The 26,366-nt window shown below is 49.1% G+C and overlaps 11 protein-coding genes across 11 annotated transcripts; 8 read left to right on the forward strand and 3 right to left on the reverse strand.

Moving 5' to 3' along the window:
* Positions 1-1,230: 1,230 nt before the first annotated feature.
* On the forward strand, positions 1,231-2,340 carry BDV37DRAFT_293119 (nucleoside-diphosphate-sugar epimerase; the record flags this gene model as incomplete). The annotated part of the gene is made up of 1 exon (XM_032089330.1): positions 1,231-2,340. The coding sequence occupies one exon, from the start codon at positions 1,231-1,233 to the stop codon at positions 2,338-2,340; it is 1,110 nt and encodes a 369-aa protein (XP_031942724.1).
* Positions 2,341-4,760: 2,420 nt separating this feature from the next.
* BDV37DRAFT_281812 (uncharacterized protein) lies at positions 4,761-5,238 on the forward strand (the record flags this gene model as incomplete). The annotated part of the gene is made up of 2 exons (XM_032086897.1): positions 4,761-5,039; positions 5,101-5,238. 2 exons carry the CDS (start codon positions 4,761-4,763, stop codon positions 5,236-5,238), a joined length of 417 nt encoding a protein of 138 aa, XP_031942725.1.
* Positions 5,239-6,339: 1,101 nt separating this feature from the next.
* BDV37DRAFT_245015 (uncharacterized protein) lies at positions 6,340-7,526 on the forward strand. Its single transcript, XM_032081614.1, has 4 exons — positions 6,340-6,606; positions 6,680-6,802; positions 6,875-7,174; positions 7,233-7,526. The coding sequence occupies exons 1-4, from the start codon at positions 6,435-6,437 to the stop codon at positions 7,442-7,444; spliced, it is 807 nt and encodes a 268-aa protein (XP_031942726.1). The 5' UTR covers positions 6,340-6,434; the 3' UTR covers positions 7,445-7,526.
* A 433-nt stretch (positions 7,527-7,959) lies between these two features.
* BDV37DRAFT_281814 (FAD binding domain-containing protein) lies at positions 7,960-10,096 on the forward strand (the record flags this gene model as incomplete). Its single annotated transcript, XM_032086898.1, has 7 exons — positions 7,960-8,071; positions 8,140-8,381; positions 8,437-8,547; positions 8,599-8,743; positions 8,800-8,954; positions 9,010-9,167; positions 9,235-10,096. The coding sequence occupies 7 exons, from the start codon at positions 7,960-7,962 to the stop codon at positions 10,094-10,096; spliced, it is 1,785 nt and encodes a 594-aa protein (XP_031942727.1).
* A 1,089-nt stretch (positions 10,097-11,185) lies between these two features.
* Positions 11,186-13,682, reverse strand: BDV37DRAFT_91522 (uncharacterized protein). The gene is made up of 3 exons (XM_032091435.1): positions 13,521-13,682; positions 13,453-13,468; positions 11,186-13,380 (listed from the first exon to the last, which is right to left on the reverse strand). Exons 1-3 carry the CDS (start codon positions 13,623-13,625, stop codon positions 11,312-11,314), a joined length of 2,190 nt encoding a protein of 729 aa, XP_031942728.1. The 5' UTR covers positions 13,626-13,682; the 3' UTR covers positions 11,186-11,311.
* Positions 13,683-15,093: 1,411 nt separating this feature from the next.
* Positions 15,094-16,479, forward strand: BDV37DRAFT_293123 (uncharacterized protein; the record flags this gene model as incomplete). Its single annotated transcript, XM_032089331.1, has 1 exon — positions 15,094-16,479. One exon carries the CDS (start codon positions 15,094-15,096, stop codon positions 16,477-16,479), a length of 1,386 nt encoding a protein of 461 aa, XP_031942729.1.
* Positions 16,480-17,397: 918 nt separating this feature from the next.
* On the forward strand, positions 17,398-17,888 carry BDV37DRAFT_281818 (uncharacterized protein; the record flags this gene model as incomplete). The annotated part of the gene is made up of 3 exons (XM_032086899.1): positions 17,398-17,467; positions 17,525-17,720; positions 17,783-17,888. 3 exons carry the CDS (start codon positions 17,398-17,400, stop codon positions 17,886-17,888), a joined length of 372 nt encoding a protein of 123 aa, XP_031942730.1.
* Positions 17,889-19,083: 1,195 nt separating this feature from the next.
* On the forward strand, positions 19,084-19,997 carry BDV37DRAFT_91530 (thioredoxin family protein). Its single transcript, XM_032091436.1, has 2 exons — positions 19,084-19,273; positions 19,354-19,997. The coding sequence occupies exons 1-2, from the start codon at positions 19,251-19,253 to the stop codon at positions 19,655-19,657; spliced, it is 327 nt and encodes a 108-aa protein (XP_031942731.1). The 5' UTR covers positions 19,084-19,250; the 3' UTR covers positions 19,658-19,997.
* Positions 19,352-21,771, reverse strand: BDV37DRAFT_293126 (uncharacterized protein). Its single transcript, XM_032089332.1, has one exon. The coding sequence runs from the start codon at positions 21,698-21,700 to the stop codon at positions 19,943-19,945; it is 1,758 nt and encodes a 585-aa protein (XP_031942732.1). The 5' UTR covers positions 21,701-21,771; the 3' UTR covers positions 19,352-19,942.
* A 1,037-nt stretch (positions 21,772-22,808) lies between these two features.
* Positions 22,809-23,243, reverse strand: BDV37DRAFT_281821 (uncharacterized protein; the record flags this gene model as incomplete). The annotated part of the gene is made up of 1 exon (XM_032086900.1): positions 22,809-23,243. One exon carries the CDS (start codon positions 23,241-23,243, stop codon positions 22,809-22,811), a length of 435 nt encoding a protein of 144 aa, XP_031942733.1.
* A 1,574-nt stretch (positions 23,244-24,817) lies between these two features.
* BDV37DRAFT_270664 (alpha/beta hydrolase family protein) lies at positions 24,818-26,223 on the forward strand (the record flags this gene model as incomplete). Its single annotated transcript, XM_032084596.1, has 2 exons — positions 24,818-24,865; positions 24,922-26,223. 2 exons carry the CDS (start codon positions 24,818-24,820, stop codon positions 26,221-26,223), a joined length of 1,350 nt encoding a protein of 449 aa, XP_031942734.1.
* Between the last annotated feature and the right edge of the window lie 143 nt (positions 26,224-26,366).

Here is a 26,366-nt window from a genome sequence, read left to right on the forward strand (position 1 = left end):
AGAGATTGTCATTGGCCACCAGTGTCCTAAAGCCATACTGCAGAAAAGCCACCCGTTATCTAGGCGGATGGGCTGGTCCACTGGCCTCCGCACCAGAGCGCCCCTCGCGATACTCCCCGCGAGGCCAGGTTCCATTGCTCGGCCATTCGCCGGATGCAGGCAGATGCCACGTATCGTCCAGGGAATTTGATTGTCACCGGGGGTGAGCGGGCATTTAGGTATGCTCAAAGCGGTTTGGGATTGGAGAATAGGATATATATACGTCCGAGGTGGTCCCAAGGAATTTGCTAGAGGAGGTCTACGTTAGGAAGGGTGTTGTGAGCCGTAGTCGGAGTGCGGAATGCTGAAGCCATTGTTGGCAATTTTCATCTTTCTCGCGAGGCTGTGGTAGGTCTCGAACCGCAACTCACGGTTCTGCGGTTCGAAAATATGACAGGTCACAGCCGCACTTCAGCATCCATGTCGTACTGTCGTGGTCCTAGCCTTATAGAACTATAACTCTATAACTTCGAGATGTTTTCCCTTCTACATGAGTTAAATTGTGATATATAGGAGAGTTGGGAGTGGAAACTGTAGGATGTGTTATTTTTACTAGACTTTAGATTCTAGATTAATAAAGGCTATTGCCTTACCATAAGTAGTGTTACGACGATGATACTTTTATATGTTTTTACACGCCCGGTTTTCCTTATTTGTTTTTTAATTCTCTTGGGTAGGTCAGGGGGATTCTACTCTATACTGGGGAGTGCTTCCTCGTATAGATCCTAAAAGGATTCTGGTAGTACCACAGAACAGGACGAATATCCAGCCCTCGAAAATTGATTCAAGTTATGTTCCGGATTCGTGACATTCGCGATTGGGCACTTATTGAATATGATGAATGCAGTCCCCTTTCAGTGATCCCGCTATGTAAGGAAAACTACTTTTCAAAATACGGAATTTATATTTATCTAACATAATTAGGGCTGTTTTTAAAGGTAGATACATATATACTTTCTGCGTACGCCACGAAAGTTGACTCGGATGGACTATGGGTGCCGGCCCGGAGACTTTCTGCTCAACTTAATAATCATGGCTTTACCTTCTTCCTACTTCCCCAAAATGGCATATCAACTAGTAGAGCATGATTATTGTCCGTAGCTTTAAGTATGGCATCAAAATCGCCTGTCATCTCCTTTTAGTACTATATATCTCAACACAGTATTAACTAAATACTAGCAAGCGTTACCAATGTCGGGAATTCCCGAGTCTCCGTCGATTTTCATTACTGGCGTAACAGGTGTGTTGATCATTATTGAGAGTGTGGCCCCCAAAGATCGATTGTACACAATTCTGACTGGTGATCTAGGCTACATTGGAGGAGATGCCTGGCATGCTATTACCCAGAAATATCCCTCCTGCGTGGCAAGAACATCCTGCCTCGTCCGGACGAAGGACAAAGGAGACCAGGTGCTAGCACGCTACCCATCCATTCGCCTCGTGTACGGAGACCTCGACAATACGGAGCTTATCGAAGCTGAAGCATCCAAGGCAGATATTATACTACACTTTGCAAGTATAGAGCACGTTGAGTCTGCAAGCGCCATCAGCCGTGCTCTTCAGAGACGCGAGAAACTCCACCAGACAAGCTATTGGATTTCCGTCTCGGGCACGGATAATATTGCATGGAAGGATTGTGAAAATAAAACGTACGGAGAACACCCTAGTGACCAAATCTATGATGACTGGGACGGTCTCTCCAACGTGACATCCCTTCCTGATACTGCTCCCCATCGAGATGTGGAGTGCGTCCAGCTGGCCGCGGGAGGGACGTTTGTGAAGACCGCAATCGTGTGTGCTCCGTGCATCTACGGGATTGGACGTGGTTGTGGCAATCAGCGCAGCATCCAGATTCCAGATCTGGCGCGCTATACCCTGCAGAAAGGCCACGGTCTTCAGGTGGGCAAAGGCCTCTCCATTTGGCCCAATGTCCACGTCGCAGACCTCAGTGACGTATTTCTCCGCCTTTTTGAAGAAGCCATTCAGGGTGGCACGAGGGCATCATGGAACCGTGAAGGATATTACTTTGCGGAGAATGGTGAGCATGTGTGGGGAGAAGTTTCGTCTCTCCTGGCTCGTGAGGCGCAGACCCGTGGGCTCACCCAATCAGCAGAAGTACGAAGCTTTGAAGCACAGGAGGCAGATAATCAAATTGATTTTGCGTCTCTATTTTACGGTGCCACATCGCGTTGCAAGGCGATCAGGGCGCGGAAGCTTCTTGGGTGGGAACCATGTCATGCAGATATCAAAGCTGCAGTCCTGGAGGCGTTGGAAGTCGAGACAAGGACGCTGAAGATTTAAGCAAAGACTGGTATAAACATGGCATCATGGGGTATATATTCGACCCTCGCTTCGAAATCTAGGGTTTGCTCGGTAATATATTCCATGTGTATGAATCAATATGACAGGTGGTTTACCATTGCCATTGGGCCGTGCTGAGATAGAAAGTGAGCTAGTTGGGGTTCGAGTCAGGATGACTTGCCTAATACGCTATCGAGCAGATCGTAAAATCAAACCAGCCAAGACTAGGCCATCCAATTGTACAATGTGACACCCTGAGTTATGGAGATATCCTACAGTAGCTGCTAGGCAAAGCTGACTGAGACATTGGCCAATCGGTAGAATGATGTGAAAAAGTTGCCGAAGCTTATAAACAATACAATGCCGCCGGATTCCAGATCCAAAGTCATTCCTCGGGACCAGTTGCCTGACATGTTTATTACTGTGTAGATTCATTTGCAACTGACCCTAGGGATAGACTCACCATTTATTTGCCTTTCCGGCAGCATTCCTGTGGACTATTGCCTACCGCAATCTCCCGTGACAAGTTCCAAGGATAATCCTAATCCGATGTGACCTGTCCTTTGTCATCTGCATGACAGAGTGCACACTTCCCTAACAGCAGACCTGGGGAGATGCCAGAGTATTGAACCTCAATGGGGAAGACACCCTTAGCCAGCACATTCTCTTTAACCCCTTCCGTGAAGAACTATTGAAATTGGCTTTTACACTCTTCATTACCCTTCTCGCGCCCTCCGTTACATAACGTGCGTTATTAAAGGTCCCATACTGTTCCACCATCCACCACTCCTTGACGTTGAGACATATCAGATAGTTGCGCGAAACTTGACGAAAAGAGGCAAGACTTAGTGGTGAGGAGCTGAGGAAAGGAAAACATGATTCAATAGTTTGGTTCACTCTACCTCTCCCTTGCTTGATTCGATTTATTACACCCACCCGTGCGACGACCCATAGCACTAAAATGTTATACAGATTACAACTTGCTTTGTTTGCTCGCAAACTTTGAAAACTTATTACCCTTTGCCTTGTATACTGCAGCATAAACCTTTACAGGAGCCGCGATTCTACGCAGCATACTGATCAAGGTTGCTGAGAATGGCAGAAGTGGTGACCCATTGCAAGTGGTCGACCTCCATGCGTAGTTGTTGAGCAGTGGCTACACCACAGCGCGTTTAACGTATGGGCTTATGGCATGTCAGCCCAAGGGGTCATGATCTGTCACTGTAAATAGCAAACCCTCGTGACCTTTAATCTTGTGGCGTAGAGATCGGCAGAGCTAGGGGGTTAGATGGAGCGATGTGAGGAGCGAATCATGCACTCCAGAGAGACGGCTGCAAATCCGCTGATGGGACTCAATGCAACAGTGTCCGGGGAGCATATACTATCAAAAGCAACATGTCTTATGAAAAAAATACAATGCAGACGACTTTGAGGTGGGGGTTGTTCCTAGGTGTTATGTCACCACGGCCACCACACATGGTGATCCAACGTGTTTGTATGGAACAACATTACTCTGCTTTTTGAACTTGATGGCTTAAATCTAAATCCATGAGATCAAGAATTGATTTTACTTAGCTTGCTCAACTTGGTGGTTCTGTAAAACTAGTACAAAGCACGAACCTGATGCCCTGTGAAGTCGACACCCGAAAAAACAGCCTTGGCGCCTGAGGCTGTGGGCAGCAAGACGCCGCTTGGGTTTGACGGTCAGCTGAAGCGCAAGGGCAATACATACGGCATGCCTAAAGGCTCTAGAGTATCCGCAAAGGGGATCTGGTCGAGCTTGTATTATTCACTTTACGCTAGTCCCCTAGAGCCTAGCCCTTACTGGTTGTTGAATAATGAACAAGGACGAGTGTTAGTTTGGATAGACTGGGAAGCAGGATTCGCTGAACCAATTGTCACTAATAGAAGTCTCCCCGGAAATGATGTTGGCACCGTAGGTGCCGTGTGACAGGTTTGTACTATGGGAAACGTAATGATAGCTCAGGAACATTATATCCTTTTTGACCTAGATTACAGTGTATGCACAGACTAGGTTAACATATTGTATCAGATTGGAATCCGGACTGTGGATATATCATATAGACATCACATAATCCACCATTCTAATACGTATCGTTCATAACTGGGAAGATACAAAGGACTGATATTATGTAAATATCCATTGTATCATAAGCTTGATATTTGAATAAAGTGTCGATCGATTTAATGTTTCTTGTACATTATTGAATATTCCGTATTTTGATTCTTGCAAGAGGCTCTTCTAACTGGAAGCATAGAAGCGTAGGAATTATATAAAGGTCGTTACAACTCTTGGATACAGTGCATTCTCTCCAAGCCTTTGATATATTCCCAATCATCACCCCGCAAGAAAGCCTTACGTATTCCTCCCCTACCTCTCATCACCGAGACCATTTAGCATGAAGCTCCAAGTACTCTACTCTCTTGTGGCTGCCAGTCTTGCCTTTGCCGAGCCGATCGGCAACCCAGGAGCCTTTGTCCAAAGAGATGTCGAGCAAACCAAGGACAATTATATTCGATGCTTTTCCCAGTACTTTATCGGTGGCCTTCAATATTGCGGCGGATACCCCGATTGTGTGCCGCTTGCGAATCTTCGCGCTTGCATGATAAAGTCGCTTGGAGGATTCACCGATACAGCCCCGTCCGAGGAAACCTTGAAGAAGTCCTTTGACACTTGTGTAAGTAATCGATTGCCCTTGAAATATGAAGTCGTCACCTGACTGATCTCTTCATATCTAGCGGTCGCAGGTGTCAAAAACAGTGCAAGAAAATTCCAGTCTGACTTCCCAGGAAAAGGAAACTGTTCTGCAGTCCCTTGGAGACAGACAAGGGGAGGCTCTTAGTTTGAATAAGTCATGTGCGCCGGCTCCTAAATAGGGGTCGTTGAGTGACCCTGGAGATGGATATTGAAAGGGTGTCTTGAAATACCTCGTGGGATGAGAGGTTTGTTGGAGGACAGCATTATTTAGGTGTGGGACGTTGTTCCACATTATAGGGTTACCTTTCTGTCGAGCAATTGCACAGTCACCTGGTCGTATAATTCTCTGTGAGCTTAGGAGAGATAGACTATTCTACGCAATTTTAATACGAGACGTTATCTCTGTATCGTTTGGTTCCATGCTACTATCTACCGATTATGCTAGTCTAAATGCTCGGATTATGGCGCAAAACCTTGGGTGGCACTGACGTGGGACCCAACGTGGCGTATTGAATCGCAAGCCTTGCAGAAAATTCCCAAGCCAGGATTTAATCATCCTTTTTCCCGGCGTAACAGTGGGCGGGAGATCAGGGAGGAGTGGGTATATCAGAGTTCTCCGGCACACACGGAGTATTCTGTGCGCAGCGCCATCACACCGTGGCGAGCATTAATTTTCAGCCCAGCACTGGTTATAGCTTCATAAGGCAACCCACCTTAATGTTGGGGCTGCTGCATGGATCCTGGGCATGAATCGCGCTCTTTGCGGACTTATGGGAGTCAGGGTAGTAACGCATCGGCCGCGGATCCGACATTCGGGACAGTAAGGTTGCGATGTGGAAAAGTGGGAAAAGGAGGATGCCGATTTAATTCCTCGAGGAGAAGGTTGCGGATGGGTCGGCCAAGCTCCGTGCAGGCAATAGATAGTGTTGGTTAGCTTAGCTACTACTATGTGGTTGTGGCGAAGTCGGCCCGAATCTGAAGATCCGATCCCCACTTAGAGACCCTAAATCCTGCTGTGGGGATCATGGAAGCCCAAACGAACGAAGAGAGCTATGAAGATTCTAAATCATCAGATCTGTCTCCATACGTCAATACTTCTTGCCGGACTTTGGATTTGAGACGAATCCCCACCTCCGAGTGACCGAAGCATGACTGACTGGTCTATATAAGGGGATCCAGAGGCGAATCCCATCGCCACATCTTTCCTCGCTCAACATTGTGACTTTCCTCTCCCGCAATTTACATCTTGATCATCACTATGGTGCCTACTCAATACTTCGCTATATTCCTGGCCGTAGGCGCCTCTGCCCAATCCAACTTTGGCACTCCGACTTCTGCAGTGCCTACCTCTTCGCCTACTAGTTTGGGGACTAGTATGATCTCAACTAACAAGGAAGCCTATCAAAATGACACCAGCAAGTACTACTTGGGCTATACGAAGGCTGACTTTGAGAAGCCCTTCGCCAAGTACTGGCGTCCTCATGTCGCCCCTATCTCTGATGAAGTCCAGAAGGGAATCTCTTCCAGTCCTTTTGCTGCTGCTCTCGGTAGGTGCCCTCTTTTCCAGAAACCCACCCGCTGTTGCTTGGAAGCTGACAAGTGCCACTCCTGGATGTGTAGCCTACGATGCTCATGAGGCCGGATACTACATGTCTCAGCCCGGATATCAGGAGATGGAGAACGGCTATGCGGTTTCCCTGAACGGCACCGTGATGCTTACCGCCCGAACCGAGATTCCAGATAGTACGTCCAGTCCTTAATGTCTTCTCAGCTACGGTATGGAAAAAATTGATCTAACTTCATTGCATCTTCCAGTAAACGGTGAGATGTATGATTGGTGGTTTGGCTGGCACCTCGTCGAGTCCGCTCGCTACAAGCTCTGGAACCCTGTAGCGCATCAGTATGCCTGGCGGTACCCCAACACTCTCGACTGGACGAACAAGACCTACGCAGAGCGCTATATTAACACCGCCTCCTTCATCGATGAATACATCGGTAACGATGCCTCGAAGCTTACCGTCGCCTTTATCGACCCCTCGAAGCTGGGCTTTGACAAGTCTAACTGGGATGCAGCGGGCATTGAGACTGTGGTTGCGGCCCACATCGTGAGTGGTGGTATGCTGCCCCCGTGAGCCCACACACTGGATCTCCCATACTGACTCTCCCATTCTAGCTCATGTGACATCTGGTTTTGACAACGCTTCCTACTTGGTCCACCAGGTCCGCCGCTTGCCGGATGGTTCGCGCGAGCTGCGTTCGCGCTTTTGGTTGGCCAAGTACACCACTGAGATTGCTCATGATCTTATCGTGCACTGCAACATCGAGATGCAACACTTGAACACTGTTCTTCCGGCGATTTTCGCCGAGTTCAAGGACACTTTGTAGAAGACGCCACCCACGTGGAACAAGATATCTCCACGAGTGTTTGTTAGGTTGCCTTCTGAAGGTGGAAATCGGTATGAGACGCGGTCACTCCTGTGACTGGAACGCATTCCATCGTAGCTATGGCTTCTTCGGTCCAGTGCTAGTTTTGGATATATCAAATCAAAATAGAAAAGACCAAAGGATCATTTCCAATAACCAGGTCAAACTGAGTTTTCCCACCTTCAGTAGCCGGACCTGCGCGGATGTAGAATGGTCTCTGCCGTGACTCCCCACCTCGGCTTCCCCACCACAAGTATTTCCCCACATGAGCTTATGCTCTCCTTGACAACAGAGGTGGGAAAGAGAGGCGCGACATGTCCTGCTTTGATATAAATGGAGGATACCTTCTCTATCTTGATGCATACCTATCAATTACTTGAAGCTAATCAAGTCATATCAACTCAAACCAAATTACTAGAACGTACTTGGCAAGAACTGATTTCACAAAAGCACAGACATTCGCATTATACCACACAATGTCACCTTCGGCTCTCCACAACGAGACCTTCGATGAGGATGTTCCGATCTTGATTATTGGAGGTGGACCATCGGGTCTACTTTTGGCATTCATGTTGGAGCAACTCGGCGGTGTGTATCCCTCCTCGCCTCTAGACTACGGTGTCATATCGTTGATATGAATACTGACGGCATTATAGTCCGATCACTGATTGCTGAAAGATATGCGACCAGGTTGGCTGCCCCCAAGGCCCATGCCCTGAGTCCCCGGTCACTCGAGATGTGTCGCCAGTTCGGGCTGGATGTGAACGAGATTCGCAAGCTCGGGACGGCTCGCAAAGAGGCCTACTGGGTCAACTTTATCACAAACTTGGCCGGTGAACACGTCGGCAAATTGCCCTACGAACGCATGGATGCGGAAGTTCTTAATAGCACGCCTACTGTTAGTTCCCCATAAACCCATATTCAAGTCTTCCCAACACTAAAATGGTATTTAGATGATTCACAACATCCCGCAGCCTGCTTTCGAAGAGCTGATTTCCAAGAGGCTATCCAAGAGCAACTTGGTCGAGATTCGCAAGAACCACACCTTTGTTGGCTTGGAACAGGTGGGAATCTGCACCCATTCCTTTCCATGTAATCGCTGCTCACTGAACCAGTTTGATGATCATGTCATCACAGCAATCCAGGACCGCGATTCAAAAAAAGTATACAAAGTCCGCTCAAGGCATGTGGTTGCCTGCGACGGCGCAAAAAGTGCCGTGCGCAGCTTTCTCGGTATCAAAAGCGAGGGCGAGGATTCTTGTAAATATACACTCCCTTTTGGATTTCGATCATGCAGATCCTAACGGCCCATCTAGACGAAACCATGATGACCATCCACTTTAACGCGGACCTACGTCCCATCGTGAAGGAGCAGGTCGGAATGCTCCACTGGGTTATGGATCCTTTGGTATCTGGATTCATCATCGGCTATGACTTGTCGGGAAACCAAGTTCTGATCTGTAATTTTGACGTGCGTTTCCTGTTCCTGCGGCTTTACCACGATTGATACTGATTGATTTAATTAGTCCAAAAAATGGCCAGTCGAATCGTGGAATGAAGAGCACTGCCGCAAGGTCGTCGACGCTGCCATCGGTGCGAATGTCAAGTACGACATTCTCAGTTTCCGTCCCTGGGTACTGAGCCGAAAGGTCGCCAAGTCCTACCGTGACGGACAGGTCTTCCTGTCAGTATACCTTTCTAGCTTCTCTTTTTGACAGACATTTTGTCAAATAGCTAACCCAACTGTCTAGTGCTGGTGATGCCGCTCATTCCTTCCCTCCCACTGGAGGCCTCGGCTTGAACTCCGGGCTCGGCGACGTCCACAACCTGGCGTACAAGTTGGCAGCCGTGCACCATGGCTCCGCCACGGATGCTTTGTTGGATACATACGAAGCCGAGCGTCGCCAGGTTGCCTTGGTAAACTCGCAACAGAGCGTGAAGAACGGAAAGAAAATCTTCGGGTTGCTAAAAGCACTCGGCACCACTGATCCTGATGTCGACGTTGCTCGGCACAACCTATACCAGACAATCCATGATCAAAAGACTATGATTGAGATCAGCAAGGGCATCGAGGACCAGCGCGAGCATTTCGATAACCTCGGGCTGCACATCGGTTACGTGTACGGCGACAAGCGCATCCCCAACAACGCGTCCGTGTACGAACCCGTCTGTGTGCCTGGAGCTCGTCTGCCGCATGCCTGGATCAAACTAGCCAATCCCAACAAGGTGCAGCTTCCTGCCATTGACTCATCATATATTGGTGCCGAATCACAGGAGCTGGCTGAGATGACATACTCTACGCTCGACCTGTGTCGCTTTGACAGTTTCACTATCCTGGTAGACGAGAAGTTCTCCTCACATTTCATGTCCGTAGTTCAAACGGCACGCAAGCAGATTCCCGAAAGTGCGGCATCTAGCTTATCGCTCCAAGTGGTGGTCAAAGGGGTGGACTTCTTGTTGCAGCCAAGCCAGGATAAATGGGATGATGTGGTGCCTTTGAACCAGGGCCAGGCGGTGTTGGTGCGTCCAGATCAACACGTTCTAGCGATCTTGGACGGCAATGCTGGCGCGGTACACATTGTCGAAGCTTTGAGGAGTCATTTGGCCTGGTAGACGGTGTGCCACAAATATGAGGGGTGATGCATACCCTCGTCCGCTACGGATGTATTACCAAAGTTTTGATAGTAAACGGCGGAGTTTGTTATAAACTCCACCTTCTGTTGTTACCAGCTTGAAAGACCTGGAGCCCCAATGTATTTTCACTTGCCTTGTCTGCAACTTATTTATCTTGCACTTGTTCTATACTTTAGCTTTTAGATCAACACATTGCCCCTTAAGCCATTCCCGTTGGTCCTACCCACTAGACTTTTATTTGCCTCGTTCACTCCTCTTATAGCCAAGGATGAGTACGAACTAGAAGGGGTGAGATCGAGCTCAGAATGAACCCGGGTCGCATATTCTAAACGGTTACATGAAAAGTGACTGATCAGAGTACCTGCCACTGGAGGTTGAGAGAAGACAAATCAAGCGTATTTCTTGTACTATATGATACAAATTAGAAAACTATGTTAAGGAATAGTCCCCTTATCAAGCTGCAGTGAGAAATGGGTCAATAAAGCTTATATGGAGTGACATCTGATAGTAAACCGCTCGGAAGGTCCTCATTCCCAACTGACATTAAGAAATTGGCATCTTGAAAGCATTTAAGTCATACTTCCAGGTATCGAGAGATTCCTGATTATAAACACACTCAGGTTTGCTGCCATTGTGAAGTAGGGGCAGAGCGGCCAGCCACAAATTTGCTGTTGCACTCCTGTCGACTGAACAGTACCGTTTAAAGTCTTGGGCTCAATGCCCGTCTCAGCCCAATCAACAACAGTGACAAAAGTGGTCTCCGGCTATGGAGCATTGGGCTGGAGTGAGTTGGCACCACAATGTGCACCTCCAGGGACGAGAAACAGGCGGTACCAATCGGTACCACTTTAGTTGTATGAGGAGGGTACATTTTCTTTCGGACGGACTCATAGTAGCGAACAGAACTGGGGTCAGAACCTGGGGGTCCGACTCGCCGTGGTAGTGAATGATTTTGCCGCCAACATTGTGACAGACGGAGAGATCGGGCCAGGCGATGTCGAGGGAGTCGTAGTATCTCTGGAAGCCAGTAGTGATCCAATCGCGGAATGTATCACGGGTCACGCCCTCGAAGCTGGACAGGGCCGAGACGTTGGTCAACAGGTTCAATCCAATCTCGACCCATTGGGCGGACTGCTTGACGAAGTATAGACGTCAAACGCGGGCGTTCAATTCTACAGGGCTTCATATAGCTAGCTACTGCCTAGGGAGAATCGCCAAACGCCCAATGATCTCCTCCATCTGTGACGAAATCCGCCACCGCGAGGCAACTGTCTTCAGGCTGATCTGCAATGAATTCACCTCGGACAGTATATTCACTGAGGTCATCGCATCATCCGCGCCAGTTGGGTTCAATGTGTGAATTATTTCCTCAGCCCCGCTGAAGTCAGCCGAAATGGGGGATATGGAGGGCAAGACAGAAGCCGGAGTAGTCGCATAACCTATGTTCTCGTGCAGTGGGGTTTCATCAGCGGGATTGTTCTCCGCGATGACACCGGCCCACACGTCGTGCCATCGCAAACTTTTAGGGATCTTCACCTTCGTCTTATTCCAGAGGTGAATGGCGATTAAAATCATGGAGGCGGCAAAGACGCAGCCAGGGATATGCATTGCATGGGTATGGCCGTTGGGTAATTCGTTCACGAGACGGATGATGGAGACCGCGTGGAGAACGGCGCGGAAGGCCTCGATGCTTTGGGCCCAGCTGGTGATGTTCAAGGGGCGCGCACAGCCTCTGACGGGAATACCGCTAAGGACCTGCGGCAATTTGTACTCGTCACAGATGCGGCGGTAGAGAAATATGGTGGGGGTGGAAAGTTCGATGCATGCGGCATGCCAGCGGATCAGATTCTGGAGGGATTCGACGCTGCGCGAGATGCAGAGATCGCCCTCATAAATGTTTAGGAGGCCTCGAATGATCTGCGAGCGTGGAACGGTTCCCAAAGCGGGACCGTCAACATCATGTAGCTCGGCGATTAATGATTGCAGGCCTTCAAGCAGAACCGCGACGGAAAGCAGCGACAGCTGTAATGGCGCCTTAATGTAATCTTTTGCACACACTCGGATAAATAGCTCTGAGAATGGGATCCGCACATGGTCCAGCCGCGCCATTTCAATAATCCATTCGTCGGCGGTTTCGGCAGCAAATGCAGCGTCAGAACATGCGGTCCCGATTTTGTTTGTGAGATGACGAGCGCTGGCGGCAGAGCCTGATGCCTGCGAAATGAGCCCGTCCAAGACATAGTGTCCGAGAGTTGCTCGCCGTTGAACTTCGGCGGCCACCCAAGTGCGCCAGGCGGCCTCCTTGACCCCCGAGTCTGCTTCCAAGCTGGGTATAGCTCCTAGTTGAAGATCGTCCACAGAGTACATGCCAGAAGTTCTCGCCCAGTAGAAGCCTAATCCATGGAAGACAAACGCGGTGGTCCGAATGCTGGTATTGCTGGAAAGTAGTGCATACGTCTGCCCCAGGAGAGCCGTTAGGACCAACTGGATACCATTGCACTGATCCTGCGGCCCTCGCACTTCGATCAAGCTCTGCCACGAGGCTGCAACCGCGGTATGCCCCAATTTCCACAGCATCTCTCCTTGCTCGGCAGCATTGGGGAGACAGACAAAGAGTGAGCCCAAAGCAACCATATTCAACAACAGAGGGGAGATACAGTCCCGCACAGAGAACGTAGGCTCGTGGAGTATCGGAAAAGACGGCGATACTCGCCGAAAGTATTCTCTTAAACACGCATCCACGAACGGAGGGGTAACTCCCGTATTGTGCAGATCATCGTTCAGTCTCTTAGAAAGATCATCAACAAGCTTGTGAACTTCATGCACTGCATGCTGGCCAGGGCTCCCCTGGGCATCAGCGGGGGGCACCGAGCGTAAACAGCTCAAGGCTGAGATCAACGGACGGGAATTATCGGAGAGATCTGTCATCGGTAACAGCAGCGACGAAGTGTTCAGAAAATCCGGCATCAGCCAGTCAAGCAGATTTTCCGATTCCTGTGTATAAGGGTTGGCGAGGAGAGATTGGTCGAAGAGGCGGGGTTGCTCTAATGAGTAATCCGGCGGTCCTAACGAGGTTGCCGGGGGCGCTGGTGTCTCAGCAAGGACTGCACCGCTAGTCGCAACTTGTTGCTGCTGATGTGCAATACTGGCAGTGGGACTCGGAGCAGGCCTGTTCTGATGCAGCTTCATGTGCCGATTGAGCACATCCTGTCTGCCAAAGGCTTTATTACATTGCGTGCAGTGAAATGGTTTCAAATTTACATCTAATTCCCATCAGCTGTTATCGTTTCGTCGACATGGGGACTGAATATATTGCTGTGCTAGTGACTACCTACGGGTTCTCTCATGTCGCTATGGTTCATTAGCCCGTGGTGCCATGTCATGCATAAGAAGTATAACGCACCGTGAGATGTTCTAACTTGCTGTAGCCCTTATCGCAAACGGCACAGCGAAATTTCTTGAGATTACTGGTTGGCTTGGCTCCACCTGTGACTGGAGGCGACTCCATGATCGTCGTCACCCTATATTAGCCGGGATATACAGAGAGGAGGAAGTGGGACGTGGCGTCTGGGGAAGTGGGAGCGAAGGATGATGGAGTAGATTGAGAGAAAGGAAGGCCTGAGTGGAAAATGAGTTCCAAAACCAGTTGAGTTGCTTTGCCGCAAGCGGTGGTGGGGACATCCTGGGGTTGGTGGGGACCTGAGGTGGGGAGCCGAGGTGGGAAAGCAACTTATCTCTTATCCAGCCTCACGTTCATAAATATTAAAAATATTACTAGGATTACAGAAATTACCCTGGATCTTCGGCACAGTATAGAAAAAACTTGTATGAGATACAAGAATACCCTCTGTTCCAGCAAAAATGCTATATGTGATGTCCTCTCGCTGTATATCGCGAAGGATATATATCAACGAATACCGGTGACTATCACACTTATCCTCACAATGTCAGGAGATAATGATCTTCGCTGGATCTCTTCAAATCGCGAAGCTGTTTTACTATCTCTGCGACTTCCGATTAATCCCAGCCCATGAGGTCTTTAGGGGCCGTTCGAAAAAACATTCTGCCTTTAGAGCACCTCCATGACTAGATGTTGAATAGTTACTCTCTAAGAGGAAATACAATCCAGATCAATTGATTTAGTTTTTGATAAATGGTAAGTATAGATTTGTAAATTCTCGCCGCGAGACTGGTAGATCTCCAGCCCCGCCTTCGTGATCGTGGTTATCGTTCGTCCGCTACCATTTGCTCTCCCAGACCGAGTGAAATGACAGTTAAAAGTTAAACATTTGTATGTTCTGGAGTAGAAAAGGAGGTCCCTTACTGACCGTTGCACGGCCCGATTGTCTCAGTCTACGCAATACACCACTTACAACAATACATATGAGAGCCCAGCGGCTTCCTGGTGCCGGCATCAACTTGCCTGGCCAGTAAGTCCGGCTCATTGCGCTGCATGTATATATGCGACTCAGATAGATCTAGCTATACTGGGTATATCTGGAAGTGTATTTAGACTCTAGATTGAAGGTTAACCCATTTAAAGACCCACCCCGAACCCGTCCGGGGTACGGTAAGGGTTAAGATCAAGATTCACATCGATTACAACTCTACCCGCAAGGAGGGTGGTGCATGCTGAGTTGAATGTGTTGGCTGCGCTGAATACTGTCCAATGACTTTAATATTAGATTTGACTCTCAGTTGGGGGATTTCATCTAAATGGTCAAGACTTTCCTGAAGTTGCGGTGAGGACGAGGCAACCTGCAACGTCAACACCTCTAATGGGTAAGGAAGACGCAAGCCTGCACAGGCTGTCATCCCAGCCACTTGGCCTTTTCTCATTATATATACGAAGACATTCAAGTGCATAGGATTTCCTTTAATTCCAGACCAACGCCTTCAGAGTGAAAGGAGCTTAGTTTTCTCCTTTCGTCAACACTTGATATATTTTGTTAAGCTCATGCCAAAGACCTTCCGCCATGACGATTGAAGTAGAGTCATTATTCAATGACCTTGGAGCGACTTATGAAGCTGCCTTTGCAAACAATGCCCCGCTTCGTGCGTTTGTTCATCGCGCCGCCAAGGAGCTGTCACCCGGTAGTCGAATTCTAGATGTGGGCTGTGGTACCGGCAAGCCGGTGGCGGATATCCTGGCAAGTGCAGGCCATGAAGTTCATGGGATCGACCTCTCCCCTGAGATGGTGAAAATTGCTCAATCCCAAGTCCAGGGCACCTTTGAAGTAGCCAACATGAAAGATTTCCATCCCTCCAAGCCCTACGATGCTGTGTTCGCCATTCTCTCTTTGTTTCAGCATACCCCTGGGGAGGCATATTCCCTGGTTTTCAAATTCTCAGAGTGGCTCAAGGTGGGTGGATACTTGGCCATTGCCGTGACGCCTAGCACCGGCCTGCTATCGGAGACTTGCACATATGATCCCACATGGGATTGTACGTGGATGCTTAGGAAACCGTGGATGGGCAAGTACACCAAGGAGATATTCTATTCAGAGGATGGATGGCTTCGACTGCTGCGAAGCGCCGGATTTGTCATTGCAGCTGAACCCGCCAATGATCTCTTCTTCCCCGCTGGTACCCAATATACAGCCCCCGAAGCGTATTATTATGTCCTCGCGAGAAAGGTCGAAGCCCAGCCATTGCTGGGGCCATATCCACTTCCCACTTCTCCAATGCCCGTCACTCCGGTTGACCGTGTGGATATATTCACCGATCGTCTGGTGAGCAAGGATCTTGAAGTGCTGTTTGAAAAGCTTGCAGAAGGACAGAACGTGCTTGCTCTCGGGCAACAACATGATCTGAGCCGGTATACACGGCACAACGAAGTCCAGCATTTCCCAGGGCCTGCCGAAGATCTTCCATACCCATCGGAGACCTTTCAGGTCGTCTTAGCTCCTTGGATACTTGACCACACCATGGATCTTGGGAAGGCTATCCAGGAAATGGTCCGTGTGGCGCGCCGGAAGGCTTCCAAGATTGTTATCCTTCAAGGGGCTCCCGGTAATGAGGCAGTGATGCACCTGAATGCTGTGACGCGCTCACACCGAATCGACCATCAAGGTCACATCCTGCAGGCGGCAGTGCAACGCTTGGAAAAACGGGGGTTTCGAGATATATCCCTGCGCCGAATCCGTGCACACTATGAGTTTCCGGAGGAAGATTTGTCCACGCGGTGCATGATTGCGGCGGAGCTATTGGTGAATATGTGGCACAAGCAACATCCCCGTTACGAGGTGATCAAGCAGTCTCTAGCATCGCGGCTAAAACTTCATTTCCAGGGCCATGCTCACTCTGTCGGAAATGATATGGTCGCCTTGGTTGCGAGCTCTCCGAGCGATGACATACATTGAACATCTTGAAGTTGGGCATGATCCAGATCTTTCGTACTAGCCTTTTAATTTCAGATATTCTCCTTGTGCCCGGCATTTTGGCTTGAGGGTCGAGAGATAACTTAGACAGTCCGGGGTGGGCAGAGGTACCGTACTATTCCTGGATGCAGTCCCATCCGTGTGCTGTATCAATGAGACACGATTACCTAAGGATTCCATTCTATGTTTAGAATATAGTAGTTTTCCTCTATTCTTGTGTCATTGGCTGGTAAAAGGCCGCACTTCCCCATGGGGAAAGAAAAAGTTAGAGAGCCAGTATAACTGAAGTTGGTTTTGTAGATCTCCGATCCCAGGGGTCGGCGACTCGGAAGGAATCCAACACAACGCCAACAAAAGGACCCCTAAGATACGATCTGACATGTTGAAGGTGGGCTCGCTTATACACAACACGGCTTGAATTAGTTAATGGCACATGACAGCGAAGGGCACCGCCAACGGCAAGCCATGACACAGCCTCGTGTGAGCCCCAATCACAATCAACCCACCGTGTTATGGAGAAGGCAAAGAATGTAGATCTCCACCAACTCAGCCATATTCGGCGCTACTTCAATTGCAAAATGGGCTGCTCCGCTTACACGTCAGGCCACCTGTGATTAAGGCGACCTACTTCTCCTCTTGGCATATGCAGGGATTGACTGATTATTGTTACTATCCAGACTACGCGTTTGGTTGACGCTTTCCAAAGCCTTTCCGTGGTATTCAGATCGATTTCAATGCCATGCCGATCTTCTTGGAAACTATCCGACGTAGAATGCTGCATGGTACAGGTCAACATATAAATACTCGACACTGGTCGATGCTTCCAAACTCATGCATAAAGCAACACATTCTCCCTGCAATAGTACAAACAATCTCAATTATACTCCAAACTCTTTCAAAATGAATCTCCTCAAGGTCCTTGCTGCTACCATGGCACTCTTGGCTGGACAGGCCGTCGCCTCCGCTGAAGGTGAGTTCGGTGCAGATCTCTTGAATACCCATGGACTGACTTGAAGAAACCCATCAGATGTAACCAATCCCTCCGATATTGAACCTCAGGTTTGCGTTGCCATAAGGGTATGCCAGGGCTTTAACTTCAAGGGGCCATGCTACCATGAATGCCTCAAGCCATCGACACCGCATCAGATTCGGGCCGGATTCAAGAAGAATGCTGGTTCGTTTGCGGTAGATACCAAAGGCTTTTACTGTACTGTCGGAACTCCGTGAGTATTCCACTCTGATTAGGTACTTGATAATTGAGCAGGGATCGACTGACTGTGTCCAGAAACACCAGCACCTGCTCGGGTAGAAAGCATCCTGGCTTCAAGAGACTTCCTGATTACTGTATCAACAACATAGAGGCCTACCAATGTAACCCGGACTCGAACTGAATACGCCGTCCCTTGACGCATGTCCATTGGGTTTCGTTCTATCTATGAGTGGGACCGCTACAGTTGCGATAGGTACTGAGCTTTTCATTCCTGGACTGAAGTATTACGAGGCAATGGATTGCATATATTGGAAAGGTGGAGCTTGATAGTCTGCTTAACCAGACGTCTGTCACTTCATATTTGGATTGGGCTTGTCATCTATACTTGATCCTACAAGCAAATAAATTTGTGTTTTCACACAACCTTGCCTGAGTCAATATCTGTTGGTCATCAACGTAATAGCGTACAACGAATATCAGAGGTACTACCCTTAGATTGGCTGTAGTAGTCGGTATTATAAATTAAGTTCACTGTGGACAGGTGATTGGACACAAATAGGTGATGGGGCTGATTGATAAGCCTATGCATACCGGTCAGCTACATAATATTCAGCTATGGTACTCGTAGGTTGGTCTCCAACATTGCCAGAGGGTCAGCCTGGTGGGCGCCAAATATTGTTTATAATCAGCTGGAGGTTATTCATTGAAGGCTCTCCATTGTACTAGTGCAATAAGTTCCCAACTCAGCATGAACGCGACAGAATTGACTGATTTTGTTCAAGATGAAACTGTCGACGACTGCCATGGAGATCAATATAATATAATATACGTCAGATGCTCAAGTCCCCTGGCTAGATGAAACCGGGGTCAGAAATTCATAGTTCCACCAAAGTCAATCAACTGATCAACCAAGATTCTCTTCCTCTTTCTCTTAGAGCCCAACTGTTCAATCATTGTCTAACTATATGGGGGGCTTCCATGGTAGAATCTTATATAAAACAGCGTGAAAGCCCATGTAAAGAAAATACAAAGGAACGACTTGTCAAGATTTTCAATGTTAAACCCACCATCTCTCTAATTCTCGGTTCTGGTGTCTATCCTATATATTCCGGTGGCTGAAACCCAGTACAATCGATTCACTATATTTATCTATTTTTCATATCGCAGGTGGTGCGTAGCTCGCTTATACGGCAGCCCGTTGACGGATTTAATTACGTGAATCCAGCCGGGACTAGTAGTAATACTGACTCCACAACGACTCGGTAACTACCAATGGCCTTCAAGAAGCGCCCAAGAGGTGGGCGTTCCACCTATTTGTGACATCCTATCATAGGTTTCGTAGCAGTTGTGGCCCTTGTTGATCAGAAGTGCCCCTCCTTGCGAGCTAGCAAGTGATTTTAAATCCATCTTTCCTGCACCTTTCCTCTCCTCTTGCTTCCAGCCTTAGCTTTATCTCGAGATCCTCCACGCTCGTCCGGTCCTCCAGCGTTCCGAAGTTACTTTTTACCATCCCTCCGAGCAATTCTGATCCACTTCTGCCAAAATGGGTGTTCACGAGATCAAGACGTATGTCAATTAAATGCTCTGCATTAAGCTTTCCATATTTCTTTCTGTCGGTGACAGATACACTAATACCCTTTGGTTAGGCCTGCTGAATTCGAGGAGAAAGTCATCGCCTCTGGCAAGCCAGTCGTTGTCGATTTCTTCGCCACCTGGTGCGGCCCTTGCAAGGCTGTTGCCCCTGCCATTGAGAAGTTCAGCAACGAGAACCAGGGCGTCGAGTTTTACAAGGTAGATGTTGACGAGCTTCAGAGCGTGGCTGCCGACTTGGGTGTCAGTGCCATGCCTACCTTCGCTTTCTTCAAGGACGGCCAGCAGATCAAGGAATTGACCGTCCGCGGAGCCAACCCTGGCGGTGTCCAGAACGGTCTCAAGGCCCTGCTTGCCTAACTTGTTCCCTCTTGAACATATGTTCGCCAGTGTTTTACTCTTTTGACCTGAAAGGAACGCTTTCCTAGCTTAGACTAGACAATAGATTCTATATTATTAATATCCCGAGTCCAGACTCAACTGCGCGTTCTGCCTTCCATACCCGCATCCGAAATCGGCGGGTTCGGGGAGAATTCGGATCGGGTCCAACCCGTCCCTTCCGACCGTATTTACATGTTATACCTGGGGACTAACCCGACAACGCAACCACCAAACTGCCAACTTTGAATTGCACATAAACGCCCACTATCGTGATCTGGCTTCTACTAACCACAAAGGCGGGTCACCAGTCGTCTTCCCCGTACACGCGGCATTGATGCACATCTCCAGACTGCCAAAGGCAAAATGCTTGCCTGTGAGTCCAGGTCCGTAGTGGATGTACTTGCCCGAGTTCGTCATGATTGTGCGGGTATCCCTGGGGATAACTGGTTCCTGGATGGAGCACCAGCAGGTGTCTTGCAAGAACTGGACCCCGAAGTGTTCAAGCTCTCGGACATAGCCCGCCTGTACGGCAAGGCCGTACTGGGCACGACCACAGGTGACGATCACGGCAACACGCTCGTTCTTGATTCGTCCTTGGCACAGCTTCGCGATCTCTTTGATCTCCCGGAGGGAGAAGTGTGGGTTGCCAAATGAGATGAGATCAATTTCGCGCGGCTCGGAGCCATGGTTGAATTCCTCCCAGGTCGCGGCTAGATCTTTCCAAGTCACATCGATGGCCTTGGGGACTATGCCTTCACGACATACGGCCTCCAGTGTAGGAGCCTCTGGCGTCAGATTGACCATGTGGAACATGGGGGCGCTGGACGACGTAGCAAATGCCGCTGAGAACGCCTTGAAATCGTCACGGTTGGGCTTCAGGTGTTCCAGTCCAGTAATGACCGGAATGGCGGCGGTGGCAATGGCGCCGAGAGCGTAGCCTAAAATCGGCCAGAAGGAGTCGTCCGTCGCCTCTGGTGGTGTTACCCGGAGCCAGATAGACGCAAAGCGATTCTCGTGCAGATAGGCACCGGCCTTGGGTGCGCGGCCAGTCAGGGCAATCAGGGCCTCCAGCATATTGGGGTTTTTTAGTGTCCTCGCACCAAGGACACTGTTGGCGTAGAGAACGGCATTAGACTCTCCCCAGGCAACTGGATCGCCTAATTTTGGTGCCGTGTCGAGTAGATAAGGGGCACAGGTAAATGAAATCTTGCCGCCCATGTCGACAAAGACTTTAGCCAATTCATCACACGAGGATCCAAACTCTGTCTCAATTCCGAGGGCCCGCCATCGTTTCTGGTCAATATTGAGAGAGTTGATAGTAGTAGGGACTTTGAATTTGCCACCCCAGTCACGAAGCCTCTTTCCAAAGGCCACTGAGCCAGGGCCATACCAGGCGCCATCTGTATGCGCTTGGCGGATATCCATCAGTTCTCGGGCTCCCATCATCTCCGCCATTCGGATGATGATCTGAAGCGAGATCCGCGCCGCCTCACCGTGGGCTCCATCCAGCATGGCCCGGTCAGAATCAGAAAGTTGAACGTTGCACTTGGTCAGGTCCACCGCGGGTTCCACAGCTCTGTCGGTAGCATTGACATTCAAGGGACCATCCGAGACTAATCCACCTTGTACATGAACAGTCCTGCCATCCCAGCCCAGAACTTGACGGAAGTCCTCCGGGTTTAGTGTCACCACCGCGGCAGACTTGTCGAACATCTCTTCGGCAACGATAACACCTAGCGTAATGATCTCCTCGCGACGCTCAAAAACCAGTGCCTTGGGGCCCAGGCCGTTCAGAATCAGCTCCATCATGACGACGCTGCCGCCACAGGATCCTCTGCCTCCGGGTATGGCTAGGATGGTGTCTTTCAGAAAACGACCACTTAGTGGGTGGAAGCGATCAATCACTTCGCCTGTTTTGGGATCCACGCCGCCCCAGAAGCTAAGTTCAAGATCGGCTGCCAACAACGTGGCTGAGGTAGCGCCTGTGACATAAGGGGTACCGTGGAAGATGGATGAAGTCATATTCGTAATGGAGTGAAGCTTCACGCAGTGAAGGAAGGTGAGAAGAGGTCAGAAACAGGCACCACACCGAGCCAAGAAGAGCCAGAGTCTCTGATGGAGAATGGGGCAAGGGTATTAGTAGAGATATATACTTTTGGTTTATTACAGATTCTAGTGGGACATCGGATAGGCTGCCGTATCTTGGGCGGCCTTCGCCAGTGTGCTCGAAAAGAGATTGGGGATCAGTCTCGTCGGATTAAAACAGCTAGCCAACAGTCAAGCCAGGAGTTATCAAGTATATACTATATCGCAAGCCACCCCGCAATGTCGTGAAAGTATCGCCGTGGGGCAGCACAGAGGAGATCCCGTCTCGGGTATCATAGCCGATGCAGGGAAACAATTTCCTTAAGGATCCACCGGATGACATATCCCACCTATGAATTAAATAGCCTAGGGTCTCATGAGTATAGTTGGCTGTCCAGAATGAACGATTCTCTTTCATTTGTTGCACCCTATTGGCACCTGAGAGGGACCAGATCTCTCGACGAACGATGTGCCACCGTCAAATGAATCACACGGGATATGGTGCCGTGCTCTCTTTTCTTTTACTGAAACTGGACTAGCTGCTAGTATGCAGTGGCTTCTTAGCATAAATCATGTACCGGTTTCCTGGTGTCAGATACACTGAAGTCCTTGATCTGCCAAGGCTGGCGCACTACACATTAACGCCATGTCAAATACATTCAGAGAAATTACTAATAGTGGAATGATGATGTACAGCTAAAGCTAACTCCCTTAGCTCATATGGGTCTCTCCACATGAGACTCAACACTGGCCGTCAACGCAATGATGCCAGCGATATTCTCAGGAAAGCCAGGCCGCTTCAGTGGCGATCGCTTGGAAGGCACAGCGTAGATGTCGTCCACCGTTATCTTGCCACCGTCTAGCAAGTACTTGGCACTTGGCTGACCTGCATATCTGTTTTTACAGCTCCCAAGCAATGAAGATGAGTGTGATATTCCGAACACAAAATTCATGAGACAAGGATTTTGAAATTCCCTAGGTTACCGCCTTGATAGGAGCATATATAGTGTGCATTTGGAACCCCCCGGGTAAGCAAGACAAATACTCAAGTCTGCAATTTATGTCCTGAATCTGCTGGGCTGAGGGAGAGAGTCAGAATTAGACGGCTGTATCCAGTCAAGCATTTATAGGCCTGTTGAGCGATGAAAAACAAACCGACCTCATCAATATCTCTCACGGTCACGTCAGGCAGTGTACCCAAATGCTCAATGCTAGAGTTGCTCATGATAATACTCGGCTGGTCAAACTCTGTCATTACACACTGGCAGAGACATTTAATCTTCTCTTCGTGTGACATGTCCGCCTTGACGATGATAGTCGTTGTGCCGTAGCTGCGTATCTGCTCGACTACTTTCCAAGTGGCGCTAGTAGAAGAAAAATAGTTCACCACTGGATCTGTGCCATGCTGAGCCAGTCGGATGCCAATCGCAGTGCTGATTCCACAACTTGAGCTAGGGGCGGTATGTGTCTGCTTAGGCATGGCCCCTCGCGCTAGACACGAATGTGAGAAACAAAGATATATCAACTGCGACCTTTCCGGTCACAGTTGCGTTGTTCGAAACCAACTATGAATTCTATACTTCGAATGAAGTACTTGGTTGCAAGCAGACTACTTAGCTATATCGAGTGTTTAATCTCTCAGTCAATCGGAAGCTTACATAGATGTGAATGGCACATCTTCGCCAACATGGTGCTCAGCATCTGTGATAGATGGGCTGTGACGACTGAAATGTCTTTCAATCATCGGGTTCAAAGTAACAAATATAATTTAGTTTTGATAATAAACCGCCAACCACAACGAAGAACAGCATGAGGCTCTACATTAGCTGACATCAAGTTCCATCCCGAGTGGATCTGGTCAACTGTCATAACTATAGATCCTGACCGACCATGTGTAATACCACTGCACTAGTGACGCACCCAGTACAAGGCTGCTGATTTAGGCGGATATTCAGTCAAGGTTGATATCCGAGACAAATTTGTCCTCGTTTAATTATGCAAAGCTTGCAGGGATGGGAACTATTATGTAAGGATAAGCATTAACCTCAATTCCAACTGTAGGCACTTTTGTTTTGTTTGTGTACGCCCGCTAGTTCCTTCAGTAACGCAGGGGCCCTCGATGGTCCTGAGTCTACTATGTATTCCAGGAAATTTATATAGCCAAAAGCGAAATGCTGTGTAGGCCATATATGTCACAGCCGATATTTTCGCAGAACGCAATAGTAACATATCAAACATCAATAAAATATAGCATTAATCTGAAAAATAGCTTGATCCCTCCGACTCCGATAGATAAAACACAAAATGGCGATATTTGTAAAATGACAAGATAGAGTGTTGAGTCGCCGTACAGACGTCGTACGGTGCCAAATATGGCAGACGCTCGAAATGGAAACAGTTATTCATCGAGCATCGGAATGAGGTGTTAACGACGATGTCAGAAACTAGTACGACTAGTTCAGAATAGGGCGACGTATTTACTAAGTCTAATGGGGTAAGGTTTAATGCACCGCCACGATTCGAAGTCAGGTAACCTACCAGTGACCTGAGATTGTTGTCGTTTGCTAAATATGGCAGCTAGGGCTCTGAATGTAAGCATCCGCCGTATGTGGGACCAGCAAATGCTTACCCTCGAAAGGCTAACGCATTCTGGTATAGTGGCTCCCGTTTGAAGTCTGACCCACGCTTCCCAGAATAGACTAGGCTCGAATTGATTACCCAAAAAGGCAGCAATCGGCGATGCTTGTTTGCCCGTTCGGGCTGCTTTGGATTGACTAATTAGGCCGGATCCTCATCAGCTCGAAAGGCTTTCCAAAATAGGCAGTATGATTCAGGCGGACAGATTGTGTATCCGACTGGGGAAGAATTAGTAGTTAACCTACTGCGAAAGCTAACACTCAAGGCAATGCAGTTTTAGATCACTTTCTACGATATATAAACCGTGGTATGCCTCCCTACGGTTGCCAATTCTGTTCTGATCTATCTTAATCAACATCAAAACATTGTTTCTGAGGTATATAATTGTACATGCTCTTTGCAAACCATTTCATCGCAATGCTTCTCCGCTTATCACTCTGTGTCGGAGCACTGTTCACCCTAGTGGTATATTGCACCGTGGAACGCTTCCTTTGGATATCAGTCACTGACATATAAAGCAGACAGCAAATGGATCGATCCCGAATGTCACCATTACCAACTCTTCCTCGTCGATCTACCAACTAAGCAGTGACCCTGAGTTTGCTTTCGTGCTGGAGACCTTTCTCTCTCTCAGCAATGGCGGCGGTGCTGCTACGGGCGAGGTCCTTCGCGCAGCCTCCCAGATCAAGCCGGGCGACATGGAAAGCTTCTATAAGGAGTTCAAGTTCCTGGCAGACCAAATCGCCGACCAGGCTACGTCAGTGAACGCCACCAGGTTTCCCGTCTCGGCTCGTGAGGCGCATTTCCGTGCGTCGACCTACTATCGCGCAGCGGACTTCTTCCTGCACGGAAATGCTTCCGATCCCCGCATTCAAACTCTCTGGTCTTCCGTGCTGGACCACTATGACACCGCAGTGAAGCTGCTGCCTGAGCCGCCGCAGCAGGTAGAGCTCGACGGGGGCCGGTTCAAGATTCCCGTGTATTTCTATTCGGCCCCGAAGTCATCTCAGGCCAATGTGACGAGCATTAAAGGCAACCGACTTCCCACTATCCTGGTCGGCTCTGGGTTCGATGCAGCTCAGCAAGACTCCTACCATCAGATTGGCAAGGAGGTCCTCGCACGCGGGTGGAACTTCGTCACCTACGAGGGGCCCGGACAGCCCACAGTACGACGTGACTCTAACATTGGCTTCATCCCCGACTGGTGGAGTGCGGTCACTCCCGTCGTTGACTGGTTAAGAACTCGTGATGACGTGGACGCAGACCGGATCGCGTTGGCAGGCGTTTCGTTCGGTGGCCAGTTAGCCCCTTTGGCAGCCACCCGTGAACACCGTCTTGCTGCTGTCCTTGCAATCGATGGAATGCTTGATCTTCAGGAGTCAACTTTGCAGAAATTCCCACAGCAGGTGCGTCAACTGTATCGGAGTGGAAATGCGACCGCCTTTGATGCGGTGATCTGGGAGGCATACAAGAAACTAAGCAACACACAACTGAAATGGGGCCTTGATCAGGGACTATGGTCCTTCAATACAACTAGCCCTTTCGAATGGATCACCAAAATGGGCGAAATGGCTCTCAACCAGTCGATGCTGGATAAAATCACCTGTCCGGTGTTTGTTGCATCGGGCGAGGACGACGGTCTCGCCCCCGGTCAGCCGGAAAGGATGGCGCGGATGCTTGGAGACAAGGCTCATTATCATCTTTTCAAAACCAATGTCGGTGCGGGAGAGCATTGTGCCATTGGGGCTGAGCCTCAGCTAGCACTGGCTACTCTGAACTGGTTGGACGAGGTGTTTGAGAACCAGACTTCGCGTTCCTATTAAGGGGTGCAGTTTGTGCATACTTTGTTGCTCGGTGAAGATGGCAGTTTTGTTGCGTGTGATTGTCGTGGCTCTGGGTCCAGGTACAGCTGCATTGTGATTGTTATCGCTCAATTTAATCATTTCTGTAGTTGCAATTTCGGGAA

This window comes from Aspergillus pseudonomiae, assembly GCF_009193645.1.
Source record: "Aspergillus pseudonomiae strain CBS 119388 unplaced genomic scaffold BDV37scaffold_23, whole genome shotgun sequence".
In the NCBI taxonomy this organism is placed as follows: domain Eukaryota; kingdom Fungi; phylum Ascomycota; class Eurotiomycetes; order Eurotiales; family Aspergillaceae; genus Aspergillus; species Aspergillus pseudonomiae.